This window comes from Megascapheus bottae, chromosome 15 (genome assembly GCF_031878675.1).
Source record: "Megascapheus bottae isolate mThoBot1 chromosome 15, mThoBot2.hap1, whole genome shotgun sequence".
Lineage (NCBI taxonomy): Eukaryota > Metazoa > Chordata > Mammalia > Rodentia > Geomyidae > Megascapheus > Megascapheus bottae.
In genome coordinates, this window is record NC_143523.1 from 36057242 (window position 1) to 36083463 (window position 26222).

A 26222-nucleotide genomic window follows, 5' to 3' on the forward strand; every position below is an offset into this window, starting at 1 on the left:
CTTTTATAATTATATAACAGGAAAGCACTGACTCTGTAAATGCGTGTCTGTATTCAGATGTCTTCCTCTCCTTCCAAGTACTGTATCTTTCTGTAATCCTTCACCCCTGGTCATGGTAGAGTTTTGTTGTCAGCCTGGGTTTATTGAAGTGTCTATCCTCTTTGTAGCTGAGTGCTGGTAGCCTGTGTCAGGCTGGCAGTGTCTCTGCAGAGGTATAGGTTATAGGTTATAGGTTTTTGCCTTTGTGATTGCTGTCAATTGCAAAAAGAGACGTAGGCTTTTCCCCCCTTCTTCCTCCTCCCTGCAGGTTGTAATGATGCCTTTGTTGAGGTTGGCATGCCTCGAAGTCCCTCCCATTCTGGGAATGCTGGTGACTTGAAACAGATGATACGTCCTTCCAAAGCTTCCTGTGCCAAGAGACAGACAGTGGAGCTACTACAAGGCACGAAGAACTCTCATTTACAGTAGGTATTACCCTACTTAAACCCCTTGATTCCTTGATGCAAAATGTAGCAGGCAGAATTTATTGTAATATTAATGGTTAGTACTCATTGGGTCCAGTCATGTTATTGCTAATCTGCAGGCTTTTTTTTTCCCCTGAGTCCTGGGCTTGAGCTCAGGGTCTGAGCACTGTCCTTGGATTTTCCTCAAGGCTAGAGCTCTACCACTTGAGCCTCAGCACCACTTCTGGCTTTTTCCTATGTATGTGGTACCAAGGAATCAAACCCCGGTCTTTGTGCATGCTAGGCAAGCACTCTACCAGTAGGGAAAACTCCCGGCCCCCTCTGCAGGCTCTTTTGTTTTCTTTTTTTTTTTTCAAATTATTTTCTTATAGTTTTTTTTTTTTAAATACGAACTGGACACAAGTTACTCATGCCTGTAATCCTAGTTACCCAGGATGCTAAGAGCTTAAGATTGCAGTTTAAAGTCAACCCAGGAAGGAAAAATCCATGAAATTTTTCTCTCTAAGAACCCAGTGAAGCATTAGAAGTGGAGCTGTGGCTTCAATGGTAGAGTATCAGCTTGTCATTAAAAGCTAAGGGATTAGCATCCAGGCCCTAAGTTCAAGATCCAATACCACTATCACACACACACACACACACACACACACACACACACACATCTAACCTATTTGTAAATCATTTCCTCACTAGGTTGTTTGGGTTTATATCCATGTCCTCTAAATAACATATATTTCTCTGAAATTTTAACTTCTCTGTTCTTCAGTAATCATTAAGTGACAGTATTTACTCCCTAATTTTTACTGCTAGAAAATATCCCTGCATCCTTTATCAGTTGGCTCTGAATTTCTCTAAGCTGTGGCTACCTTTTTCCAAGACAGTTCATTGCAAACTTTTTAGTAAGTATTTGAGACAGTGTTGTGACTATTTAAAATCACATCAACTAGAAATCCATGAATTATGCTGGGTAGAATGCTCCCTTGAGCAGTACATTTTCCAATGGATTGCTTTCATTCTTTTTCCCTTTTTTCTCTCCACTTCCTCTCTTCTCTCTTACCCTTCCTCATCCAATCTATCCTTTAATTTCTTATTCATTCCTTGTATATTCTCATAGTGCCTTTATGAAAATGATCACTGTGTGTATTATTACTTCTTTTCTCACCAAAAACAAGATTACTTTGCAAATAGTCATCTCTTTTTGTCTGATTTTGTTTCATCTGCATTTTGCTTTACATGGCACATCCCAAATGAAGGATCTTTAATACTGGTGCAGGAGTGGGTAACTTTCCTTCTGCTATGAGGCATGTGGGTATATATATATTGTTCTTGGGCCATATAAAATGATAAATACAGGCAGAAGGTTATGGACAGCAGAAAAAAATGAACATGCTTCATTCACTCTGGCCATGAACTGTTTCATAGATCTTATCTGGCCAGCTGGCAAGCTGGGCACTGACTATCCCTGGCAGAGATACACTCTTGCTCTTTTCTACCTACCAAAGCACCTGGAGTATACACTCTTACCTTTCATCATTGAGTATGTTCTGAGCTTTCTCATCTCCTTTCCTTCTTTTTTTATTTTGGCAGTCCTGGGCTTGAACTTAGGGCCTGACAATGTCCTTGAGCTTTTCAAGGCTAGCACTCTACCATGTGATCCACAGCACCATTTCTAGCTTTTTTTTCTGTGTATGTGGTACCAAGGAAATGAACCCGGGTCCTTGTGCATGCTAGGCAAGCACTCTGCCACTAGACTAAACTCCCAGCCTTCTCATCTCCTTACTGAACTGACCTGAAACCTCCATCGTGGTCTCCCCAACACATTTTCTCACCTGCTTCATCTCTATTTTGCTGGAGTGTCTATTTATTTATATTTATTTATTTATTTATTTTGCCAGTCCTGGGCTTGAGCTCAGGGCCTGAGCACTGTCCTTGGACTTTCTTAAGTCTAGAGCTCTACCACTTGAGCCTCAGCACCACTTCTGGCTTTTTTTGTCTGTGTATATGTTACCGAGGAATCGCATGCTAGGCAAGTACTCTACCACTAGGCAAAATTCCCAGCCCTTGATGGAATGTCTTTTAAAAATATGAATCTAATATATATATATGTGTATGGCATAATTATTTTTAAATAAAATCTGTCACTATAAAAAATATGAATCGAATCCTGTCACCTTGTGGCTTACAAAGCACCAGAATTCTGTTCTGCCTGCTTCTTTTCCTCCTCCTCTTCCTTTTCTTCCTCGTTCTCCTCCTCTTTCTTGCCTCCTTCTTTTCCTCCTAATTATTTGGCCTTTGGCACCAGAGAACTTGTGATGCCCCATTATTCACAGTGATCAAGCGATTTATTCATTTCATTTTGTATTCTAGTAGTGCTTTCTAAATTGATCTAAATTCCTTTGATGCAACAGAATAAAACTATGAACAGATAAACAGTTCACTCCTTGATTACTCTGTTTTATTTTTTATTTTTTTTGCCAGTCCTGGGCTTGAGCTCAGGGCCTGAGCACTGTCCTTGGACTTTCTCAAGGCTTAGCACTCTACCACTTGAGCCTCAGCATCACTTCCAGCTTTTTTCTTCAATGTATGTGGTACCAAGGAATCGAACCCAGGTCTTTGTGCATGCTAGGCAAGCACTCTACCACTAGGCCAAACTCCAAGCCCCGATTACTCTGTTTTATACCTCTTTGATTTGAGCCTAACAGTTCATTTGGATGTGAACTTGAGGTGTATGTGTACTGTATGTATCTTGTGTTGAACTCAGCTATGCTGTCCATTATAAGACATTCTATTCATCTTGCAACAAAGGCTTTGAAGAATATTTCTTATCTACTTTATTCATTCATTACTAATATATGCATTTTACATACATGAATTCTATCATCTGTATACTCCTCAGATTCCCTTAATGTTTGTTTAGACCTTGTTAGTTGAGGTATAAAAATAGGAAAACATTTTATATATTTGTAACTGCTCTGTACATCACCTTACGATAACAGTTTTTTTAAAAAAATAGCAAAACTTGTTCATACATCCTTTCATTGTGTATAAGATATAATATAAATTATTATAACATTTGTTGATATATATTATATAATCATTTTAAGCCATGTCAGCATGCTTGAGTTCAACTTCTGGCTCTACCATTTACATTAGAGGACAACTTTGGTCAAGGTAACCCCTCATCTGTCAAATGCAGTGACAGTAGCACCTTATATCTTTGTGTTGCTCTGAAAATAAACTAAGGAAAGATATATAATCAGAGAGGAGTGTGGGCATGCATAGCTAAGGTGGTCCATAGGAAACATGCAATGCATGTGAATGGGAGGGGCACTGAGTGTTGAATTCCAAATTTTCTCTCATAGCAGTACTGACAGATTGCTGTCAGACCCTGAACTCAGTGCTGCGGAAAGCCCTCTGGCTGACAAAAAGGCTCCAGGGAGTGAGCGTGCAGCCGAGAGAGCAGCAGCTGCCCAGCAAAACTCTGAACGAGCTCGCCTTGCCCCACGGCCAGCGTACATCAACATGCAGGTAATGGAGGTAAAATGGGAAAGTCACTTAGTAACAAGGGAATTAGGAGAAGATAGGAAAAATCCAGTGAGGGTTAAGCAGTTATGTAGAAACTAACCTTTCTTCCTTACCACTGGTCAAAAATAAAATTTACATGTATATGCAGTGGTTAGGAATTGGCTTTGGTATAAACATTTAAAATGTAGGATTTAGTTTAAGTGAGGATAATTCTTTACAATGTAATCTTAAAAGGTGTAAGATGATTCTTTCACTGGCTTATGCAAATAACATTCACCTGTTACTTGAAAAGTTGTAGATAAATGTGAGAGACTGTATTTCTGAGGATTACTGCTTCATGACAGAGACTGGGATAAATAGATGTAATATTCTCCTGTCTGTAATGGTGATAATAAATTTAGTACCATTTTGAGATGAAAATCACTAATGTTTTAGTTCTTTAGAACACATATATTAAATATAATATTAGAAGTTATTTATGTTTTAATTCTTTGAAAGAAGATGCTGAATATTAGTGATGGTTTTGCTATTTATAGATTTGTATTATTATTTCAAACAACTTTCTCAGCAGGGATTTCTCTATACCTTTTTTTTACCTTGCCATATTTCTTTTTATTTATTTATTTAGTTATTTATTTATCATTGTGATTAATAGAAGGGTTACATTATATTCACCAGATAAAAGGTGCATAACTTCACAAACATTGATACTCTTTCTCATGACATGGTCCCCATTTCCCTCCCAGCCCCCCCGCTTATCTTGATTTTAAAGTATTATGTTAAATTACTCAAAATAGGTTACTAAGCATGAAATCAAGAAACCTGATTTCCATATAGATGACAATATGAATTGAGGATTTTGCTTTGTATCTTTAGAGATTCCTATAGACATTTTAACTTTCCATAACAGAATTTCTATGAAGACTAACCAACTTACAAAAGCTGTTATAGAACTATCAAATAAATGATTTCACGAAACTAATTATATTACTATAAGTCCAGTGCAGACCTCCTTGTGTTTTAATCCTTTCCACTTGAGCATTTGAAAATGAGTTTTTAGGAAAATAAAACTATGACCTTTATAAAGTGTCAATAACATTTTTGAAGGCATTTACTACATTTGGTCTGTTGGATTTCTTTTCAGTTAATGTAAAATAAATTCTCCTATTTTTTGAAAAAAATGCCAATTTCCTTCTTTGCTCTTTTGCAGTTTACCTCATCATGTAGTTTTCTGCTTTTTTTCCTATCAGGTTTATATGTTCTGTGAACCATTTTCATGCTCCTTTTTTTTAGGATGGGAGAAAATGTTGATGTTCTTATTTTTTATCATAAATACATGTACGAATATTAGTAGAGAATAGCTGACTTCTAAAACCACTAAGAGATCAATAGCAATGATCATTGAGATATGACAAGAGAAAGACTGAAGATTTTTGTGTCTAAAAATGTATCTGTCTCCTAAGCACCATGTCACTGTCCCATTCCTGTCTCAGATCCCAATTTATTTTATAGTTCCCTTACTCAGCCTTCTAGCTCTGATGTCTTTGAGGCCAGCCATAGATTATTTATTATATATTGTTGTATCCTTCCAAAAAGCTCAGCACAAACTCTCTAGCCAGTAAGCAATCAATAATTTTTTTTGAACAGTGAATGCTGATTCCTGCCCCCAATACTTTTGGGCATTGACAATTAAATGTTGGTTTTTAATATTTAGATTAGGATTTCATGAATATCATCTAGTCATGGTTATCTAAAAAATATATTTCTCCTGAATTATTGCCATCTTTTTGGAATTCATGTTCTGGTTTGTTTAGAAAAACCTCTGTTTACGTTTATCATCCAGCCTAATTCTTATTGACAGCACATTTCACTCTGAAATATGTACTTTTAGACCATGAATAGCTCAAGGAATTATATAGAATGTGTAGTTTTCCTAGGAGAAGAGTGAAAGAACTTTTGTTAGTTGGTTGTGGTCCTTCCTGTTGGGACTTAGAAAAACCCTCACATCAGTACTTGGCTATCTCTTAAATAGGGGAGCAATGTGAAGTTGTGGTGCCTTGACTACTTTCTTTTTTTTAATTTTTTATTGTAATTAATAAAAGGGTTACATGATATTTGCCAGATAGAAGGTGCATTAATTCACATACATTGATACCCTTTCACATGTCTTGGTACCCATTACCCTCCCCCCCACCTCCCCACCCCTCTTGGTTTTCCCCCCTTCCCTATCAAATTTCAAATAATCAAATACAAATAAATTCAATATATCAGATAACAAAGTGAGATCTATAACAATATGAGATACCCAGGGACAGCAAAGGAGATGAGAGACAACATAGTACATTAAGGACAACAATAATTCGTTATATGGCTTTTGTTTCAATATCCTGGAGGTCCTTTCAATTAGCTACATACTATATGGCCTTATGTATCAAGATTTTGCTCTATTGCAGATCTCTGCTAGTAGAGCTCAAGGTTTCTACTGATTATGACGAATGAGAGAAACCATTGAGCCTAAGTTCCTTTGAGTCTGGCTTACTTCACTTAAGATGATTTTTTCTAAGTCTTTCCATTTCCTATCAAATGGGGCGATGTCATTCTTTCTGACAACAGCATAGAATTCCATTGTGTACAAATACCACAACTTTTTGATCCACTCATCAACTGAGGGACATCTAGGTTGGTTCCATATCTTTGCTATGGTGAATAGTGCTGCAATGAACATTGTTGTGCTAGTGGGTTTAGTATGTCCTTGTTTCTGGATGGTTGGGTAAATGCCAAGTAGTGGAATTGCTGGGTCATAGGGGAGCTCTATGTTTAGTTTTTTGAGGACTATAATGTTTTCCATAGTGGTTGAACGAGTTTGCACTCCCACCAACAGTGTAGTAGTGATCCCTCCTGGCTACATCCCCTCCAGCATCTGTTGTTATTAGTTTTCTTGATCCTGGCCATTCTAACTGGAGTGAGGTGGAATCTTAGAGTTGTTTTGATTTGCATTTCTTTATGACCAGAGGTGTGTCTATAGGCCATTTTTGTTTCTTCTTCAGAGAAGACTCTCTTTAAGTCTTTGGCCCATTTTTTAATGGGATGGTTGTTACTTTGGAGATTAGTTTTGGAGTGATTCAATTTTTTGAGTTGTTGATATATTTTAGATATGAGGCCTTTGTCTGTTGTTTGGTTGGTGAAGATCTTCTCCTACTCTGTAGGCTTCCTAATTAATTTACTAGCTATGTCCTTTCCCATACAAAAGCTCTGCAGTTTAATGCAGTCCCACTTATTCAGCCTTTCTCTGATTTGTTGTGATTCTTGGTCCTTATTAAGAAAGTTTCGACCTGTGCCAAGGAGGCCTAGTGTATCTCCTATTCCTTCCTGTAAAGTTTTCAGTGTGTCAGCTTTTACCTCCAAGTCTTTGATCCATTTGGAGTTAATTCTAGTGCAAGGTGACAAAGAAGGATCCAACTTTAGTTTTCTGCAGGTGGTTAACCAGTTCTGCCAGCACAACTTGTTGAAGAGGCTGTCTTTCTTCCATTCTATTTTTTTGGCTCCCTTGTCAAAGATTAGGTGGCCATAGGTCTGTGGTTTAATATCTGGGTCCTCAGTTCTATTCCATTGGTCTTCAGGCCTGTTCTTGTGCCAGTACCAAGCTGTTTTGAGAATTATAGCCCTGTAATAGAGTCTAAAGTTTGGAATTGAAATTCTTCCAGCGCTGTTCTTTCTGCTCCAGAAGTGTTTTTGCTATACGGGGTCTTTTATTATTCCATATGAAATTTTGAATTGCCTCTTCTATTTCTTTAAAGAATGCCATTGAGGTATTGATGGGTATTGCGTTGAATTTGTAGATTTGTTGGATTTGGCAAGATTGTCTTCTTATGAAGGGTTTCTCTTGTCCTCTGTATCATGACCCCTCATAGTTACTCATTGAATGTTATTGAAATGAATGTATGATGTCCTCCCGTTTTTAACTAGGTTTAATGTTATTGAATATGCTAATATTATGACAGGTGAAGGCTACAGTTTTGATTCTATCATATTTCAAAAGCAAATACTATGCCAGTTAGGCTAATAACATCTTAAGATACCCTAACATCATATCACTTCAGGTTATATTTGTATATAAATTTTGAGACAGATGGAGGAGCATTTTGGTAATGTATTATTCTGAAATTTGCTATGATTCTCATTTTATTATGCACTGTACTTTAACATATAGTACTCCTGGTATGGAAAGTCTTTTTAGTAAATTGGAGTTTATTTTTCCTATTGAAGGAAAAATTCTCTTCTCTCACCCAAGATGTCTTTAAGTAGGAAATAGTTATTGTTCTAAGCAATTAAATTTTCAAAGCTTGCTTAATTTATAATATTTTCATCACATTTCTGTCATATTAGGAAACAGAGCTCAGCACGTTATTTCAGGAAGAGTAATGGGACATAGTTAAAAATGTTGTTCTCCAACCATAAAGTATTAGTGTGACATTTGGAGACACTGGAAATAAAGATGTTTTCTCTCATTTCCAGGCATTTGACTATGAACAAAAGAAGCTATTGGCAACCAAAGGTAAATGATATACTTATGATTTATATGGTGATTGTTTTTCTATATACTTACAAGTGTTTTCAAATATTCATGGTAAATGGAAAAGTAGAATGTCTATAAAAACAAACCCAAAAAGGTACTTGGGTTCAAGTTATTTCTGTTAAAGTTGAATGTACTTAGTTAAATAAATTAGTATGATATAAATTACAAAACCACATAGTATCTTATTTACTATTTTTAAACACAATATAAAGTAAGAAATTTCTAGGTATCTTATGTTAATAACTAACATCCACATATTTTATAGAAACTGTACTCATGATCGATAGTGTGTGTGTGTGTGTGTGTGTGTACCTGGGGCTTGAACTCAGAGCCTCATACTTTTTAGACAAGTGCTTTACCACTTGATCCACGATCCCACTTTTTTATTGGTCTTTTCTTTTTGTCAGATATTATCTTATTATTTTTATTCAGATAATTATCTGAGGATTTTTGTCTTGTTTTTGCCTCCTTAGTGCCCAGAGTTATAGATGTATGATATCACACCAAGGCTATTTTTCTCTTTTTGTCAGTACTTGAATACAGGGCCTCATAGCACAGCTTTGTGCCATCTTTTTTTTTTTTTTTTGGTCAACTGTGGATCTTGAGCTCTGGGATTGGCATTGTTCCTGAGCTCTTCAGCTCAAGGCTAACACTCTACCACTTGAGCCACAGCACAACTTCCTATGCTGATTATTTTGGAGATGGTCTCACAGACTTCTCTTCCCCTGCTGGCTTTGAATCTCAATCCTTCATTTCTCAACTTCATGAAGTTGTTAGGATTATAGACATGAATTGCCAGCACCCAGCTTCCTGTTTTTGAGTCAGGGTCTTGCTGACTTTTTTCTGGGCTGGCATTGAATCACAATCTTCCAATCCCTCTTTCCCAGGTAACTGGAATAACAGGATTGTGCCATCAGTATTTTACTTTAAGAACTACATTAAACATGTCAAGCATTTATTTTATATTCTTTCTCCTGAAGCTATGTTAAAGAAACCCGTGGTGACAGAGGTCAGAACACCTACAAATACCTGGAGTGGCCTGGGGTTTTCTAAATCCATGCCAGCTGAAACCATCAAGGAGCTGAGAAGGGCCAACCATGTGGCCTATAAACCCACAATGACAACTACGTACGAGGTTTGTAGTGTGTTCCACCTTGTCTTCCTTGCTCTTCAGGACAGAGCACAGGCTTGGGGCTCCAGTTCCTTTTCTTTGCAGTCATAGGGAAAAACCGTCAGGATGACTTGCTTTTACTCCTGTTCTTGTAAACATCCTGGAAATTGATGTCATCTTACACAGTTTTTTTTTTTGTTTGTTTGTTTCTTCACTCGAAGTTATGGATTTGCCACTATGGAAATCTAAGACTGGCAAAGTGTGTTAAGGGAGGATTGTCACAAATGACAGAGCAAGATTGAGCAAAAGATAGAGGTAATATTTCATTAAAATGCAGACGTATAGGGTCTTTTCCCCAAAGGCATCACTACCAAAGCTACAATAGGGGGAGAAGGTAAATATTCAAACAAAACAGATATTTAGGTAGGAGTTAAAAATCCAGTATTTTCACTTATGCCAAGATCACAGCAGGAAGTTTCTCAAACAAGAGCTTCAAAATTTTTATGTTTCCCAGATGTTGGCTGTGCAGCACAGGGTGAGACTGGGAAGCTGGCATTCTTAACACAGGGAGGTGGGTGAGAATTCCATCCTCCTCAGCCAGGCTCCCCATGACACATGCTGTTTCCATATGACAGTGTTGGATTTGCTCCCATTAGCCTTCTGCAGTGGGGGTAGGGCTGGAGAGAAAACCTGCACAGACACAATTCTGAGATACTACATACTTAAGTGTAGTCCAAAATGCTTCTTCCAAAAAACCACAGTGTTCCACCAGGCACCACATACTTAAAGAACAAGTGCAGGTGAAGTGATTCAGAGTGTAATAACAACCATTTGTAGATTGACTTTTTCTTCTCCACCCACTTATGAGAGTATTGACAAAAGGCAAAAGCAAATAGGCTCTTCGTTCTCTTGTCTCTGAACAAGTGAAAAAGAAAATCTTACTGAAGTAGTAGAGATAATTGTCCCCATGGATCCGTGGGCAGAACTGTGGTGAGCCACCTGGCAGTCTATTCAGGGATTGAAGTGATCTCAGCAGTAAGACGGTAGCAAGTCTTCTGAAACATTTCGAGGCTGTAGGAGTCACTCTCCTTCTGCACGGGAAGCACTGGGAAAATCTAAGCATCTTCCTTCATCTGTAGAGACCTTCAGCCTTCCACTTTCAATCCAGGCACCTTGCCTCCTGCATCTCACATTTAGTCACTTCACTTGCTCTTGGGCTGTGTTTCTGTAGTTTCAGAGGTACATTATTTCTCCTTAGAAATGCTTGTTCAGTTCTGCTCTTAATATAAAATGGTAACCACTTCAGTGGTGTCATGGCCCAGTGCGTAGGCAATCGGTTCTGATAACCCCCACTGAGCAGGTGGGTGGCCCTGATACGTCTTCACTCCCTTGCACTGTATGCTCTTTCTTGTGAACTGAGGTTGGTGAGTGCTCATCATGGAGCATGGTAAATTCAAAGCAATACTGAGTAGCTACATTTTTTCCCCCTGGAGAATCTTGTCCAGAGATAACCAGTGATCTGATGAAACATGAGGCTTGGGTATACATGAATGCTCCTTGTTGGAATAATTGTATATAGTTATTTGTGCCTTTTGTGTGTAAAGGAGTACTTCAGAGTAGTACAGGAACAGCTAATATATTCCCAATTGCCGTCTTAAGTCATATACCCTTCTTTGTGGCTCATAAGGTATGTGTATTCAATCTACACAAATTGGATAATCCTCCCTGTAGGGGAAGTAAGTCACAACATGGAGAAGTATCTTGCTTCTTCAAGGTCATGGTCAGTTGATATCAGAGGAGTGACTTGAACTCATGGCCTTCCTTCATGTTCCTTATGACTTAATCAGATAGGCACATAGCCAGAGGTGCTGTAGCACAAAGATAATGTGCCTTATAACTATGATTAAAGGATCAAATAAATAGCGGCAATTCTCACAAATGATTGCTTTTATTTCAATTTTGGAGAACTTTTCTTGGTATCTGTCATTGGTTTGAAGGGGTGTTGTACTTGTTTGGGGTTGGGTAACACAAAGGAAATGGTGGATGTCTCATCTATGGTAGTCAAGACTGGAAGCTTAATTCTTCCTGTCCCTGTGTGAAACAAAAAGAATCCTGGCTGTGCCAGGTGGAAGATTTGCTTTGTGATTCCAGAAAGTGGACGAGTTCCAGCCACCACTTTCCCCAACGTTAGTGGAAGGATTCTTTGCACTGGGGAGTATCAGAGCTCCATTGGTTTTTCTTAAGCAAAGCTTCTCATAATGATGAGAAAGGACTTTGCCTACACTTCTGTGTATCCTCAGCTGCTGGAAGAACAAAGCTGAGACTCAGGGGCAAGGTTTAGCAAGGCAAGTAAATAGCAGTAGTGTCATTTCAATTCATTTCTCCTCCTACTTTATTTAGTATTTCCTATCTGTCTTTGCTGTTTACAGGGCTCATCAATATCCCTCTCAAGGTCCAACAGTCGTGAGCACCTGGGAAGCGGAAGCGAATCTGACAACTGGCGAGACCGGAATGGAATAGGACCTGGGAGTCATAGTGAATTTGCAGCTTCTATTGGTAGCCCCAAGCGCAAACAAAACAAATCAAGTGAGCTTTGACTTTTGTTCCTACTTGTTTGCATGATCAGTAGAGGATGTGTTTATTTGGTTTGGATTGGTTTGGTTTATTTGGTAAGAATTAACTCTCATCTTGAGACTTCAAGTGCATGGCATGTTCTTTCCCTGTTTCTCCAGGGAAGCCAGCCATGGAGTTACCTCTTCTTACTGCATTTTTGTACAAGTGCCTACTCTAGCATTGTTGCCTGAACTGTAATTATTCATTTACATATCTGTCTTTCGCAGTAGGATTTGGGTGCTCTAAATTTGGAGCCATATTTATTTAATGCTCAATTTATTGAGTGCCTATGTGCCAGGTATTGAGGGTATACTTTATTGTCCAAGCGCCTAGTATTATGGGACCCCTAGCAGAGGAGTACACACACACACACACACACACACACACACACACACACACACACACACACACACATATACATATATAGACTGAATGGGCAGCATACACAGACATCAGGTGATAAGGAAAAGAGGAACATAAGAAAGTAGTGAAGAAAAATAGTATCAGATTCACATCTCAGACAAATGAGGTAAGGCAATGGGGGGACACTAAAAGTGAAGAGCAGAATTTGATCTTTTAACTTGACACTTTAAAGTATAGGCAAATATCGCTGAGACTCAGCAGGAATGTGTTTTTTAAATTTTTACTATTATATTTAATTCATCCCATTAGACCTCAAATTTTTCTTTTAATTAATGAGGTTTTTGTCTTGTATCCTGATACAGCATTTCAGTTATCACTAACATTATTAGATGCTCAGTAGCTTCATGTAGTCAGTGGCTCCTGTATTGAACAGCAAGGCTTTATATCATTTTTCATGGTAATACTGGAGTCTGAACTCAGAACCTTATACTTACCTAGACAACACTTTTGTCAAGATCTCTCTCCCTCCCTCCCTCCCTTCTTCCCTCCCTCCCTCTCTCCCTCCCTCCCATTTTCCCTGGGCATCCTTGTTTATAACATTTGTTCATATGTAGTTTTGAATAGCTTTTCCATAGGTAACCCCCCAAATAAGTTTATTATTTGGAGAGTAAATTACATGATCAGACTGCCAGTCACTTCACATTCTCAAGCTGTGGTTGTGCTTCAGTGCTTTTCTCATTCTGTTTTGTTTGATAGTGACAAATCTTTGACCTGTCTTTTTAGATGATTTTGAGGGGACTTCTACTTTACCTTTAAATGGTAGTGTGTCTTTGGGTATTTTTTTCTTCCATATATTTTTTATTGTAATTAATAGAAGGGTTACGTTACATTCGCCAGATGGAAGGTGCATTACTTCACATACATTGATACCCTTTCTCATGTCTTGGTCTCCATTTCCCTCCCCCACCCCCACCCTCATCTTGTTTTCCCCCCTTTCCTATCCAATTTCAAATAACCAAATACGCATATATCCAATATATCAGATAACAAAGTAAAATACTGTAACAATATGAGATAACCAGGGGCCAGCAAAAGAGATGAGAGATATCTGAGGGATATTTTGGATTTGTTCTGAGCCCTTTTTTCTTCCCACTCTCCCTGAAAAATGTAAGACATCTGTTTTTAAGAGAAAAAAAGAAACTATCAGAAATTCCTTCCATTTGATATTTGTAAAGGACTTGTCAGTTGGAAGGTGAAAGTGATTAATGGCACCCAAAACAGTGTAAACAAGATTTAGCTGATGGATGCATCAGGCCCTAGAATAGATCAGATGGATCATAGCGAAGGTGAGTATCTTCCCCTTTCTTCTTCTCTAGGAATTCCTTCTCAAATGGCATCCTTGGTTTAAGAGTTCAAACTCCTCATGGAGTTGAGAGCCAGTGTTGAATAGGAGACATGGGAATGGTGGGCCATACAGCTCTGCTAGACTTCTAATGCAATGTGTTTATGTGTTTGGTGAGACACTTGGCGTAGTTTGTTGGTCATCATCCCTTGGTCTGTGAACCAGTCTGTTGAAACTGTTGCCCACTAAAACATTTGTAGAGCCAAGGCAGACCTCTACATTTCTGTTAGAATTTCTCCCAACAGGCAGATTAATTTGTTATAAATTAAATCCAGAATCCTTCTTATCACTTCATATATTACTCCTAATTTTAGAAGCACTCCTTTTGGTGAACTTGTTTGGTTATGCTTTCCCAGGGAATGAGATTTGTATGTTGCAATTATCTTGCAATTCCTTTGACTGAAGGAAAAGTACAAGGATGGCTACAAAGAGCCATCTTGCCATCCAAAAGGAGCCCTGGACTTGTAATAAATTTCCATACTTTTATTGTATCCTAGGGATCCCCCTTCCAATTCTTATTTAATTCACATCAAATCAGCTACGAACAGCGAGTACTTCTGAACGTTAAGGGAGAATATGATGAATGATTATTAACTACAGAGGCACTCTTGCTGAATTTCTACCTCCCCAGTGTAACTTTTAAATGGCAGGAGCCTCCCTGAAAGCAATAACCAGCATTTCTTTAATGAAAAGCCAATATTTCAGTAAAGGATTGCTGTACTGCTCTGTTCAGCTGAACAATGAAATCTGAAATATTTGGGTGATTAAAACTTTTAATTAAACCATGTTCTCTCTGGGCCTTTACACTGCTAGCCTGTCTCTGCTTTGCCTTTCAGCGGAGCACTATCTCAGCAGTAGCAATTACATGGACTGCATTTCCTCACTGACAGGAAGTAATGGCTGTAACCTGAACAGCTCTTTCAAGGGCTCTGACCTCCCTGAGCTTTTCAGCAAACTGGGCCTGGGCAAATACACAGATGTCTTCCAGCAACAAGAGGTTGGTTGTTCTGGTTTTTGGATATTTCGGTCTCATTCTGTATGAGATGACCTGTAGAAGGAAATCGCTCATTGACCTATGACCGTGCTCTTTCTGAGCATTTCTTCAAGTCTCTTAGCTTATTTTTGCTAAGAAAAAAAAATTTCATCTCATTTCTCAGTTATTTGGTGAAGTTAGTAAACACAGGAAAGCAAAAATGTAGAAAATTATGTTTGCAAAAATGTGCCATATCCACCCATCACCAGTTTAGCAAAAAGGCTTAACTGGTACGTTGAGTCACAGCTCCCTACATTCTTGAATCTGTTACCTTTGCCTGTGGCACTTAGGAGTAAATAGCAACACTGTCAACTACTCATATTACTGCAGTAAATTCTCACAGAATATGCTTTTTAGGTGTTCATACATTCATTAATTTGCTAGCTTGGTTTTGACAGAACTAAAACAGACCTGTGATGGCCTCTTCACAACCACTAGATTGAATTTTAGTCTTACTGATCAGCCATGCCCTATTCTGCATAGGTGTGTCACTCATGCTTGATTAATTACTGACCATTTTTACTGATTATGCTGAAAAAGGGGGCCTATGCATATGGGATTTTATAAAATTGAATTTATTTTCTTTGTTCCAAGTTAGAAACGTTTCAGTTAAATGAACACTTACACAGAATCACCTTTTCTTTGTGATCTTATTAAAGCACTGATCATCTGTGGAATCTTATTCTCGTTGAAGGCAGTTAACGGAGAACACAAGAGCAGAAGTAGTTCAGCTGACATGGCGAGAATGTTACCTGGAGATTTCTGGGTTTGGTGCTATCTATATTTCCTATTTGAAGAATTGAAGTAGATTTATCATAGATGCTTCTTACCTGAGAACACTTGGACATCGATAACCACAGAGGGTCTGCCTCAGATTGTATTAACCATGGGTCAGCAAACCACGACCTACGGACTGTGGCCAGATTTTTGTCTGGAGAGCTTTACTAGGACCTGGTACCCATTTGTTTATAGAATATCCGTAGCTGCTTTTGAGGTGTAAAAGCAGAGCTGAGCAGACACAACAGTGACACCTATGGCCTTTTAAACTCAGAACATTTATTTTCTGGATTTGGAAGGGAAGTTTAAATAACTAGTATTTCATTGAATAGAATTTCTAAAAACAGCTTTAGAATTACGATAACTGATTGCCTTAAGATTTTTGTAAGAATCTGAATGTGACTTCAAAAAAAATCAAAACCTTTAATGAAAGACATATTTGAATTTGTTTATGGCAGGTTGAAATTTGATATTGTATTCAGATATGTTTAACAAGAATTCCTTATTAAATCACCTCACAATATTGCGGTAGGCATGCTGAAGATTCATTAGCAACATTCACTGATGCTATATCATTTAGTGTTATTTCTAACAATAGATCCCAATGATAAAACCCTGTTATTTACAGCCATAGTCATAGTTAAGGCTCACAAAACCCTGCAAGGTTCAGGACCTAAGGGCTTAGGACTGTCCTAAGTGCCAACAAGTAGAACTAGCAGAGTTTGAAACAACTTTCTCATAATTTGAATTCGGTTGCTTTTATTGTCTTCCTTACTGTCTTAAAAGGAAGAGTTGGGTGCTTTGGTTCTTTCCTGCCATCCTGTATTTCTGATGCCAAGGAATAGTTACATACTGTTTCCCAGTACTTTTATTTCTGCCATTTTCAGAGATAATCTTTTGAGTTGAGTTAAACTGTAGATGGGAAGTATTACAGCAATGGTATTAACTGCATGCAAAACAAAATAAGACAGCATTCATATTCTTTTCTTCTTACAAAGATGTGTTTAACCATTCCAGAATCTAAAGCTATTATTTTTCTTTTTCCTGGTTAGAAATGCCTTTTTTCTCATTTAATTAAAAATGGTATCATCTTTCTTTTTTTCTTTTTGCTATAGTTGACAGGATTTTCAGACCTCCATTTTTATGCTGTTTGCAAGCATAAGTCACTGGTTTAGACTAAGAATGTAATCATCACACTTTCATTTCATCATTTTTATTTCTTAATTCTTGTCCTGCAGGTTTATGTCAATGCCATTAGGTTTTGCAAGTAGGCAGATCATTATCAAAAAAGGGATGTAATGTGCATCGATATTATAATACTGAAGAAAATATATAAGGCTACACATGTGTTTCTCTCCACAGATTGATCTTCAGACGTTCCTTACTCTCACAGATCAAGATTTGAAGGAGCTAGGAATCACTACTTTTGGTGCCAGGAGAAAAATGCTGCTTGCAATCTCAGGTGAATAAAAATGTTCAACTCCTATTCTAAAATCTGAAAAACTTCTGCCATGGTCTCAGCCAATGGGACTGGTTCTGCCCCACAGCTGCTCGTGGTTTCTGAAGGGCCTGAGAAATGCCCTACTCCTTCATCAAGGCATTACCTGAAAGATGACGTGTCAATGGTGTTCCTTAAAGCCTATTGAAAGATCTAGCCAGAACTGCACTGGACAGAACCCGAGAGGGGAAGCAGTTTAATTTTCCTTCTGCATTTGTGTTAATCATAACATTGTGTTCATGATAAATAATTCTTGATTGGATGTCCTATGCCGGCGTCCTTGCACATCAACTGAGACCATTCACTGAGACCAAACAAACAAACCACACAAGACCATTCATAACAAAACCTCGAACCTGGATTTCTTTTCTAATGTTTTAATAGAATGTGAGGTTCCAGGAGGATATTCTCCTAATGCTAGTCATCAATGCTGTCTTCCTAGGTATGTTCTTGGTATATGCATTGCATATCCCAAGTATTAGAGCGGTAGACTCCACTCACTTGAAAGCACAACAAGGATGCCAAAACATGGTGGGGAGATAAGATTCATTTCTAAGACTTTCCAGTAAGGTTCTGAAATATAAAAATACGTATGCTCAAAAAGATGGGCACTAAGGGTAGAAGCCAAGAGTAGTGTGTTGTGAGCAATGGGTTTGCAGGACAGGCCTCTATGAAGCTAGCCGTTGCATCCAATTGTTCCATGCCAGATAGCATCCACTAATCAGATTAGCAAAGAAAATTCACAGCTGGAGTCATTTCCTATTTTACTGAGGAGCCGATTCCAGTCCTTTACTCACCTCTTCCTAAGAAATCTGTCTGAAGCAGACACAGGTAGAACAGCTCTGAAACAGGCATGTAAGTCCCATCAGTAAGCTTCCTTAGGTTCCTCCATGTTCCTTCTGAACACATCAGGTTTAGAAGCCCACCTCCACCTGCTCTATCAGGTAGAGGCACAATTTCTGTTTGGTCCTGAGATCATGATGATGTAGTGAAAAGAATACTGGATTCAAATAGAGGAGTCCTGATCTTTGCCTCGGCCAAGCCATTGAGTGAGTTTCCAAATCTATTTTGAGTTTGGTTTGTTAAATGTAAAGATAAATTAGATAAGTGTGTAAGGTCACCTTTCATTTCTAAGACCTTTCCTTTCGTGTAATTTATCATCAAATTGAATGAAAACAGATAACCCTTTAATATAATAGCACCTTGTCCTTTCAAAAAAGAATCATTTATGGTAAGGTTTTCGGTTTAACCTAAGACTCAAAGATCTATTCTTAGATGGAAATTAACTATACACTTACTATACACTTTTTATTCATTTGCAAATGTAAGTCACATACCACTTGGGCAACTCTCTTATTTACCACATGTACAAAAGGCCAGCATGTTTATGCCATGGTGTTTCATGAGGGATTCATGGAATGGAAGGGATAATGGAAACTAAGCTCTTTCTTTTTGCAGTCTTCGTCTTTTGAGGTTATATACTACTTCTGTAGATTGCCTCTCTTGGTGTAGTTCACAGGGCCTCCTGCTTTTAAAGGATAGTGTAGGTGTTGATAAAGATACCATGCGATTGCCGTGCACGGCATGAAGTATTTGCTAATTTTAAGAATGGTTTCCCACTAATTTTGTTGATTGCATTTGTAATATGTTTTTTTTAATTGAGAAGAATTTTGTCAAAAGCTTCTAAAAGCTCTCTACAGTCATTGTGTCTGAAACAAAGAAACAAAGGTTTACTTTTATAGTTCTAGAACATTCTATTCCCAGAACTATGGAGGATAGAGAGGAAGCCCTAACTCACTCACAATAGAACCTGTGGTTACATGGTTTATGGTTAGATAGAGGTTGTTCAAAAAATCCTTTCAAATTTGTGTCTATTCTTTTTTATAATCAGAGTTCTTTTAGTCCGTGATTTCATTTTGGATTTTATCTTGGGCCAGAAGGCATGTATTTTAGTATTAGAGATGGAGAAATGGATTAAAGATACAGTGGATAGGTTCTTTTTTTTTAATTTGTGAGTTTTAAAAATTCACAGAATTCTCTCAGAATAGTTTAGCAGTCGGTTTAGAGACTTAGTGAAAGCAGGAAAGTTAGCATCCTATGACAGGCTTCCTGCTACAGCCTCAGGTAGATCTAACATTTCCCGACCTATTCTTTTAGTTTGTGACTCTGTTCAGATCCGCAACAAGATCCTGAGAGCTGCCAGGATTGTGTGAACCTTGGAATTTCAAAGAAAAAGGTTGGTATTTTCCCAAATTATGCCTTAGGCTTATCAAAGAAAAAAATAAAAGAAAGGAAGGAGTTTGCTTTTGCCTTTTAATCTAAAAATCAAACCCAAAAACCCTCAAGTGTTTTCAGTAGGGCTTGATCTTTGTTATCTTCTCTGGAGATTTATTCTGGTGTCTCACATTTAGAAAAAAATGTGTGTACTCATAGAAATGGAACATCTAGAAAATGGCAGAGTACCTCATGCTTATTGGCTCTTTCAAAGACCTAAAAGATGTGGCCCAATTATTTTCACATGATTAAATTGCACTTTTATGTTCTTCTCGTCTTACTTTCCCTCCACTATAACAGAGAACATCTCTGAGTCGTAGGCTTATCCCCTTGAGAAGATGGAGAACAAGGATAGTTTCTTTATTTGAATATTTTAAGCCCATCCCTGGTGTGCACTTACCCAACAGGATTCACTTAATATTAAGTCTCCATTCTGTCTTTATCTCTGGATTTGGAAGTAGAGGCTTATTTTATTTTGTTTTAAATGAGGTACACTTGTCTCATGTTACTGACATATCACTTAGCCTCTGTTCAGGAACTTGAAACAGTAGTTACCAGCCTGTACTACACAAGCCTGCACATGTCATTTTGTTAATATAGGAAGTTTAAGCTGTGTTATATTTTAAAAACCAATTTGGTATACAAAATATGAAATAATAGTAGTATTGGATATACCTGGAATTCCCACTTTCTCTGGCTTAGACTCCTGGCTTTTGGAGTCTAAACCATACCGTGTGCTTTGCTGTGGCTCAGAGTTGTGACCTCTACATTGGGCAGATGGAATGTCATCTCCATCGCTACGATGACAATCAGCTTTATTATCTGTAAAACAGAAAATGAGGAAAATGGTATTATTTATCCCTTAGGGAAGTTCTGAATAGAACACAATAATTCCAGGGCCGAGAGTGTGGCCTAGTAATAGAGTGCTTGCCTAGCATACATGAAGCCCTTGGTACCATTCCTCAGTACTGAGGAAAAAGCCAGAAATGGCACTGTGGCTCAAGTGATAGAGCGCTAGCCTTGAGCAAAAGTGCTCAAGGACAGTGCCCAGGCCCTGACTTCAAGGCCCAGAACTGGCAAAAATAAAATAAAGAACACAACAATTCCAGAGTGTTTGTCAACAAACAGCCTCCAATAAATCACTGTCATCTTTCTTGTCTCCTAAGAACTATGTTAACAAAGTGAGTTATCTCCCTTTTGTTGCTTCAGCCCTCACATGCAGGCTTGTGCATTTTGGGAAGCACTGGGGAAGTGATCAGGTGTCAGGTCATTTTCCAGGAATAAAGAATATGTCTGGCCATATAGTGGTTCTTTTTTCTTTTTAAACTTTTTATTGTTATCCTAAAAGTGAGGTTATTGTTACATAAGCCAATTTCTTTTCAGACTCATATTGTGGTTCTTAACCACCCAACCTGCTACAGCCCAAGTCTGTGTAGTTTCAGAATGTTAAAGGGCCTTGTGTATATGGGTAAACAACTGAGCTCCAGGAATCACCTGCTCCCCACCCCTCTCAAAAGAGACCACTTTAAGCAAGTGACATGTATGTTCCCTCTATCTGCTTGAAATGGACTAAATCTTCAGATGGACAGCTCTTCAGATGACCAGAAATGCTAATTTCCAGAGTCAGATTTACTGGAGTTCATTATAAATTAGTAACATGAGTGATTTGGGTGTGTGCATGGTTATATGATAGTCTTTATCAGTTAAATTAGGTTTAATACTTTTGATTGTTCCCCATAGGAAAACTAGACAGGTTTTGATTATTGTTATTTTGGTTCTGGTACCAGAGCTTGAATGTAGGGCCCTGCACTTTTGTTTGGCTTTTTCACTCAGGGATCAGTAGTCTATTACTTGAGCTTGACATCCAGTTTGATACTTTGCTGGCAAATTGGAGATGGGGTCTCCAGGACATTTTTTCCCCTAGCAGCTTCAAACTGCAGTCCTCTGGACTTCAGCTTCCCAAATGGCATTATGCAGTGAACATGGATGCTCTGAATAGAATCTTGGTTTCCTTAAAATAGCACACTCTAGTTTTCCTGAAAATTGGGACTCAATTATTGGTCATTTCTGAGTTCTGATTTTTGTAAGCCGTTGTGAATTATACCAAGTAGATTTTTCAAACTGATTGACTAAGGAACATAAGCCTCACAAGTGGACACAGCCACTTGTGGCTGCATCCTTCAGGGTACCTGTCCGCTATGTGTGTCCTCGGCTGGGGGAGCGGGGTTGTCTTATCACCTCTGACTTTAGTGACTGAGTGGTTGCTATGTTTGACCTGGGCAAGTTCAGTAAGTGTAATAATCTTGTGGCAGTGGTAACACATCTTCTCATATGCCTTTCACCAGCCCTACTGTCCCCGCTCCCACTATCTCAAAAAGGTTTCTTGGGGGTAAGTCAACTACTTAGTGTGACTAGACGATTCTAACAATGACGTCCTTCAAATAGCATAGACACCAGACTAAAAATGACTGCTGCTCTTGGCTTTCTAGGTTGTCATTTTGCTACATCTAACATCAGACTTCTAATTATTTCCACATGATAACTGAAAGGTTTCTTTTTGCCAGCAGACCCGACTTTTGCCCTCAGAACATACTGTATCTCACCCCGTTCTGCACTCTGATGCCACGTCCTGTGGCGTGTACAACTTCTCCGTTGAGCTGCTAACAATTCTTTCTTTTTTCTCTTCCTCTTTCTAGAGCTCAATAAAAACAGAAGAAAGCTTTTTGAACCACCAAATTCCCGTACCTCTTTTCTGGAAGGTGGAGCCAGCGGGAGACTACCCCGGCAACATCACTCAGACATTGCGAGTGTCAGTGGCCGCTGGTAGCAGAACCTTCTAGGCACAGACAGACTACACCTTGGACCCAGATGATCTGTGAACAGCCTTTGCTGCACACTGTCTTCAGCATCCTGAGTGTCTGGGATGAGGACCAAGGCATGTTATTCACACCTGTACTTTACATCAGAAAGGAAGGCAAGAGAGAGGATGTGCTCAGATTGCTGTACAAACACCAAATATGGATAACGTCTAAAACAGCAGTTGGACAGGATTTTGCAATATGAGAATAGGGCTTTATTTCTTTTTATTTACCTATATAATGTATGCACTGATTTTTTTTTACTTAAAATGAAGGATTTTGACACCTTGGATGCCAGAAAACTTACAAGTTATTATTTTTTTTCAGCTTGTGTTGTTTTGGTATTGGGGAATTTAAAAAGAATAATAATCAAATGGAATTTTCTGGTACTGCTTTAAAATTATTGATGTCTTTCAGCACTTTACGTGTTCTGACTTCTTGTCCTGTGGAAATTGTCTGTCTTTCTCATTCTCTCGGTTATTTTTATGTCACCTGATATATTGGTACAGATCAGGTTTAGTCACGTTTTTCTGACTGTGTCAAATTGTTCTTTGAAATGGTACTGGATATCCGTTGCTGTGCAGAGCATTCTGGGCTTTGGGAAATGTGAGTCCACCTGGTTACAGACCAATTCTGCTCATTTTTGTCAGCATCCTAGAAAACCTTAGCAATGTGCCTCATTCCCAGGAACAGGTGCCAACCAACTAAATGGACTTTGCAATATTAACCCTTTGCAGTATCTATATTTAGCTGCTGCCTATATTGCTAAAATGATTTTAATGTTTGTCTCAAGGCAAAGGGTTCTTTTTTATTATACTGCCACTACAGGACATTTATTTATATCAAACTTCTATTTTTAGATATTGTAAACATACAGCACATAATTGATGAGGTTGATATTTAGAGATTTATGGTAAAGAATGGACGGCATTCAATAATAACTGGAGCCCTAGATTGTAACTTTATTTAAAAAGACAAATAATCATCTGACAAGACAGCACTGTTGCCATTATGAAGAAAAAAATTGTAATCCTTAAACTTTACCTACTTGGTCACAGGGCTTTTCTAAAACTGTGTCCATTGCTTTAAATCAATTTGTATTGGTTGATGAAAAGGCTTTAAGTAAACCCCAGGGTGGCAGTTTATAAAGATGGTGGAATTCTAAGGGGGGAATGTTTTTTAAGTGGCTGGATTTATTGTTACAATATTATACTGTGAAAGTCCAAGAAATCATGCAACATTGTTTCCTAAGTCTTTTCAGATACCATTTATGATTTTCAGTCCATGAAGAAACTCACTAAAGTGCCTCTCTTCAAAGCAATATTATATACAAGTATATTCATTTTTTTGGAAAAGTTTCCCCATAGTAAACATTGTCAGGTACCCGTAATGAGTTATTTATGATCAGTATTCAAGACTTTATGTGTGGACATAAGCCACTCTCTCACTCTCAGTAGAAGGCACTGAGATGAGGACTTGCACAAACATGGGATAAGAACCCCTTGGTTGATGTTTTTCCATGGGTAACCCTTGCCATTCAGTTACAAACAAGTGATATTTTGTCCACAGCAAATGTTTCTGCTTTAGAAATTACCTCAAAGGCATACACAGTCAACTTGCTATAAGAGTGACAGACCATATGTGGCACTAAATTAAGGCCTATCTCTTTTAAGGCAGAAAGGCAAATAACTCCCTTGGCAAGTATTGTCCACTGGTCCTGCACACAAGAGTGCATGTGTCCACATCGTCTTCCCTCCTCCCCTTTCTCCATTGTAGTCATGCAACAGGCACAACATATAACACAACAGTTCCAGGCCAGTTTTCTGCTCCAAAATCCAATTCTCCAGATTCTGCACTTCTTTAGTGAGACTTTCCATGAACAAAAAATCACAACTTTTACCTTTTACCCAGCTCTTTACTGCATACTTGCAGTGGGAGGAAGATGGAATTGACATGCAGTATTAACTTGGTAGAGGTTTTGTGAACAGTGCTTTGATATTATGCCAAAGAGAAAATTGTCCACTTAAACTAGATTAAATAGGATGGTGAAAAGAAAATTAAAACACTGGAAATTATTTTTTTCTCACTTTCTCTTGAAGCAATGAAGGGAATATGACACTACAGAATACAGAGTTGTTGGTATTATATGATGCACAAAATAATAGTCGGATTATTTGAATAAATGTTAGCTTTTAATCTGTGCCTTAATAATGATTGGTTATCTGTAAATAGAGGACAGATACAGATTGTATTTTGTGTGGGTTTTTGTCCTTTTAGTCGCTTTTTTTTAAATGAGAAATGAAATTAACATTGAGAATGGGAATTTTTTCTAATCAGTTGTTATATGAGAAATAAATTTATATAACCCCTTTGTATTGATTTTGACAGATGAAATGTCTTTTTAAAAAATCTTTACACATAAAAATCTATGCTTGTCTCTGTTTTCTAAGAAACGTTTCCCCCTTTGGATATTTTCAGCAGAATTGAAAGATGTTTCTACAGTGGAATTAAATATGTATTCTCTCTCCTCTTGTTTTTGCATTGATAGAACTCATTTCAGCCCAAGCCAAGGTACTTCAGTTGAGCCAGTGATTCCAAGACCAGTAATCAATCATTCTTTCTCTAGCCACCCATAGGTACATTTGAGATGAGTAACAATATAAAACAGGTTTTATTCTTGTTCTTTTATGAAGAGTCAAGTGGGTGAGTACTTTGACACCTCATTTATCAGCAAAGCCATTCCATACTGACCCTTGACATCGTTCAGAGACTGATTGCCATGCACACAGAATGTTTACAATGCCTGCACGGAGATTCAGAATGCACTGCTTCCTAAAATAGAATTTGTACTGCATTGCCCAAAGCTTAATGAAACCCTAGCCTTCCTCCCATTGTGTTCCCAGGAATACCTTTACTTGAAATATCCATGCCATTGATTTTTAAAATTGTAGAACCACCTGAGCTCACACATGTCATCATAGGTACTTGAAAGACTGAAATCAGGCCAACCTGAGGTACAGGTTCACAAGACCCCTTGTCAACTGAAACATGCACACTGGCTCATGGCTGCTACCCTCGCAACAACCAGAAGCCTAACAAAAGCAGATTTGGGCCCAGACAGGAAGCAAGAACCTATCTCAAATGTAACTGGCACACACACACAAAAAAAAACTAAAGGTGTGGCTTGGTAAGAAAATGCTTGCCTAACAAGTGTCAGATTGCAGTTCAGACCCTAGTATGACCAAAAAATTATACAAGATTCTTTCCTATCTGTGAGCCAGTGGACTATTCATTCCTCTATCATATACCATCATAGATACATATATGAAAATACATGAAATTACATGACTTATTGCCTATATTCTATATATGGATGCCATGCTCTGTTCTAGGTAGAATACTGATCAAAGAGCAAATCCCTGACCTCAGCTGCTGTTCTAAATGTGGTGTGGAGAGCTGGGGAGGTCAGGACATCTCCATCTTTCCAAAGGTTTCTATGCAAAGGCATATACTTGAAGGGAAGTATCTTTGCAAAGTGGTCTAGAAAGCACATTAAACCATTAAAAGTACCCATCGTCTGAAACACGCCCACAATGCAAAATGTTCCTTTCCCTACTAAGGTCCCTCTAAGCTTCAGACTTAATCACATTCTCAGAAGGAGTAGCCAGAGGGCTGTGACCTTCTCCCACCTCCCCTTCTATGTGACAGGTTATCTTCTGTGATGACAATGG

The 26222-nt window shown here is 38.2% G+C and overlaps 1 protein-coding gene across 3 annotated transcripts in view; it reads left to right on the forward strand.

Moving 5' to 3' along the window:
• Bicc1 (BicC family RNA binding protein 1) overlaps positions 1-25018 on the forward strand; it is a 229202-nt gene extending 204184 nt beyond the window's left edge. The window contains exons 14-22 of one of the 3 annotated variants that reach the window (XM_090346367.1): positions 308-464; positions 3824-3989; positions 8502-8541; positions 9543-9697; positions 12103-12259; positions 14888-15048; positions 17224-17323; positions 19517-19595; positions 22330-22415. In XM_090346367.1, coding sequence (XP_090202493.1) covers positions 308-464; positions 3824-3989; positions 8502-8541; positions 9543-9697; positions 12103-12259; positions 14888-15048; positions 17224-17323; positions 19517-19572 — 992 coding nt within the window. In that variant the 3' untranslated portion in view covers positions 19573-19595; positions 22330-22415. Of the gene's footprint in view, positions 1-307; positions 465-3823; positions 3990-8501; positions 8542-9542; positions 9698-12102; positions 12260-14887; positions 15049-17223; positions 17324-19516; positions 19596-22329 lie in introns of all 3 variants that reach the window. The other 2 variants (XM_090346365.1, XM_090346366.1) reach the window with 2 other exon arrangements.
• Positions 25019-26222: the final 1204 nt, after the last annotated feature.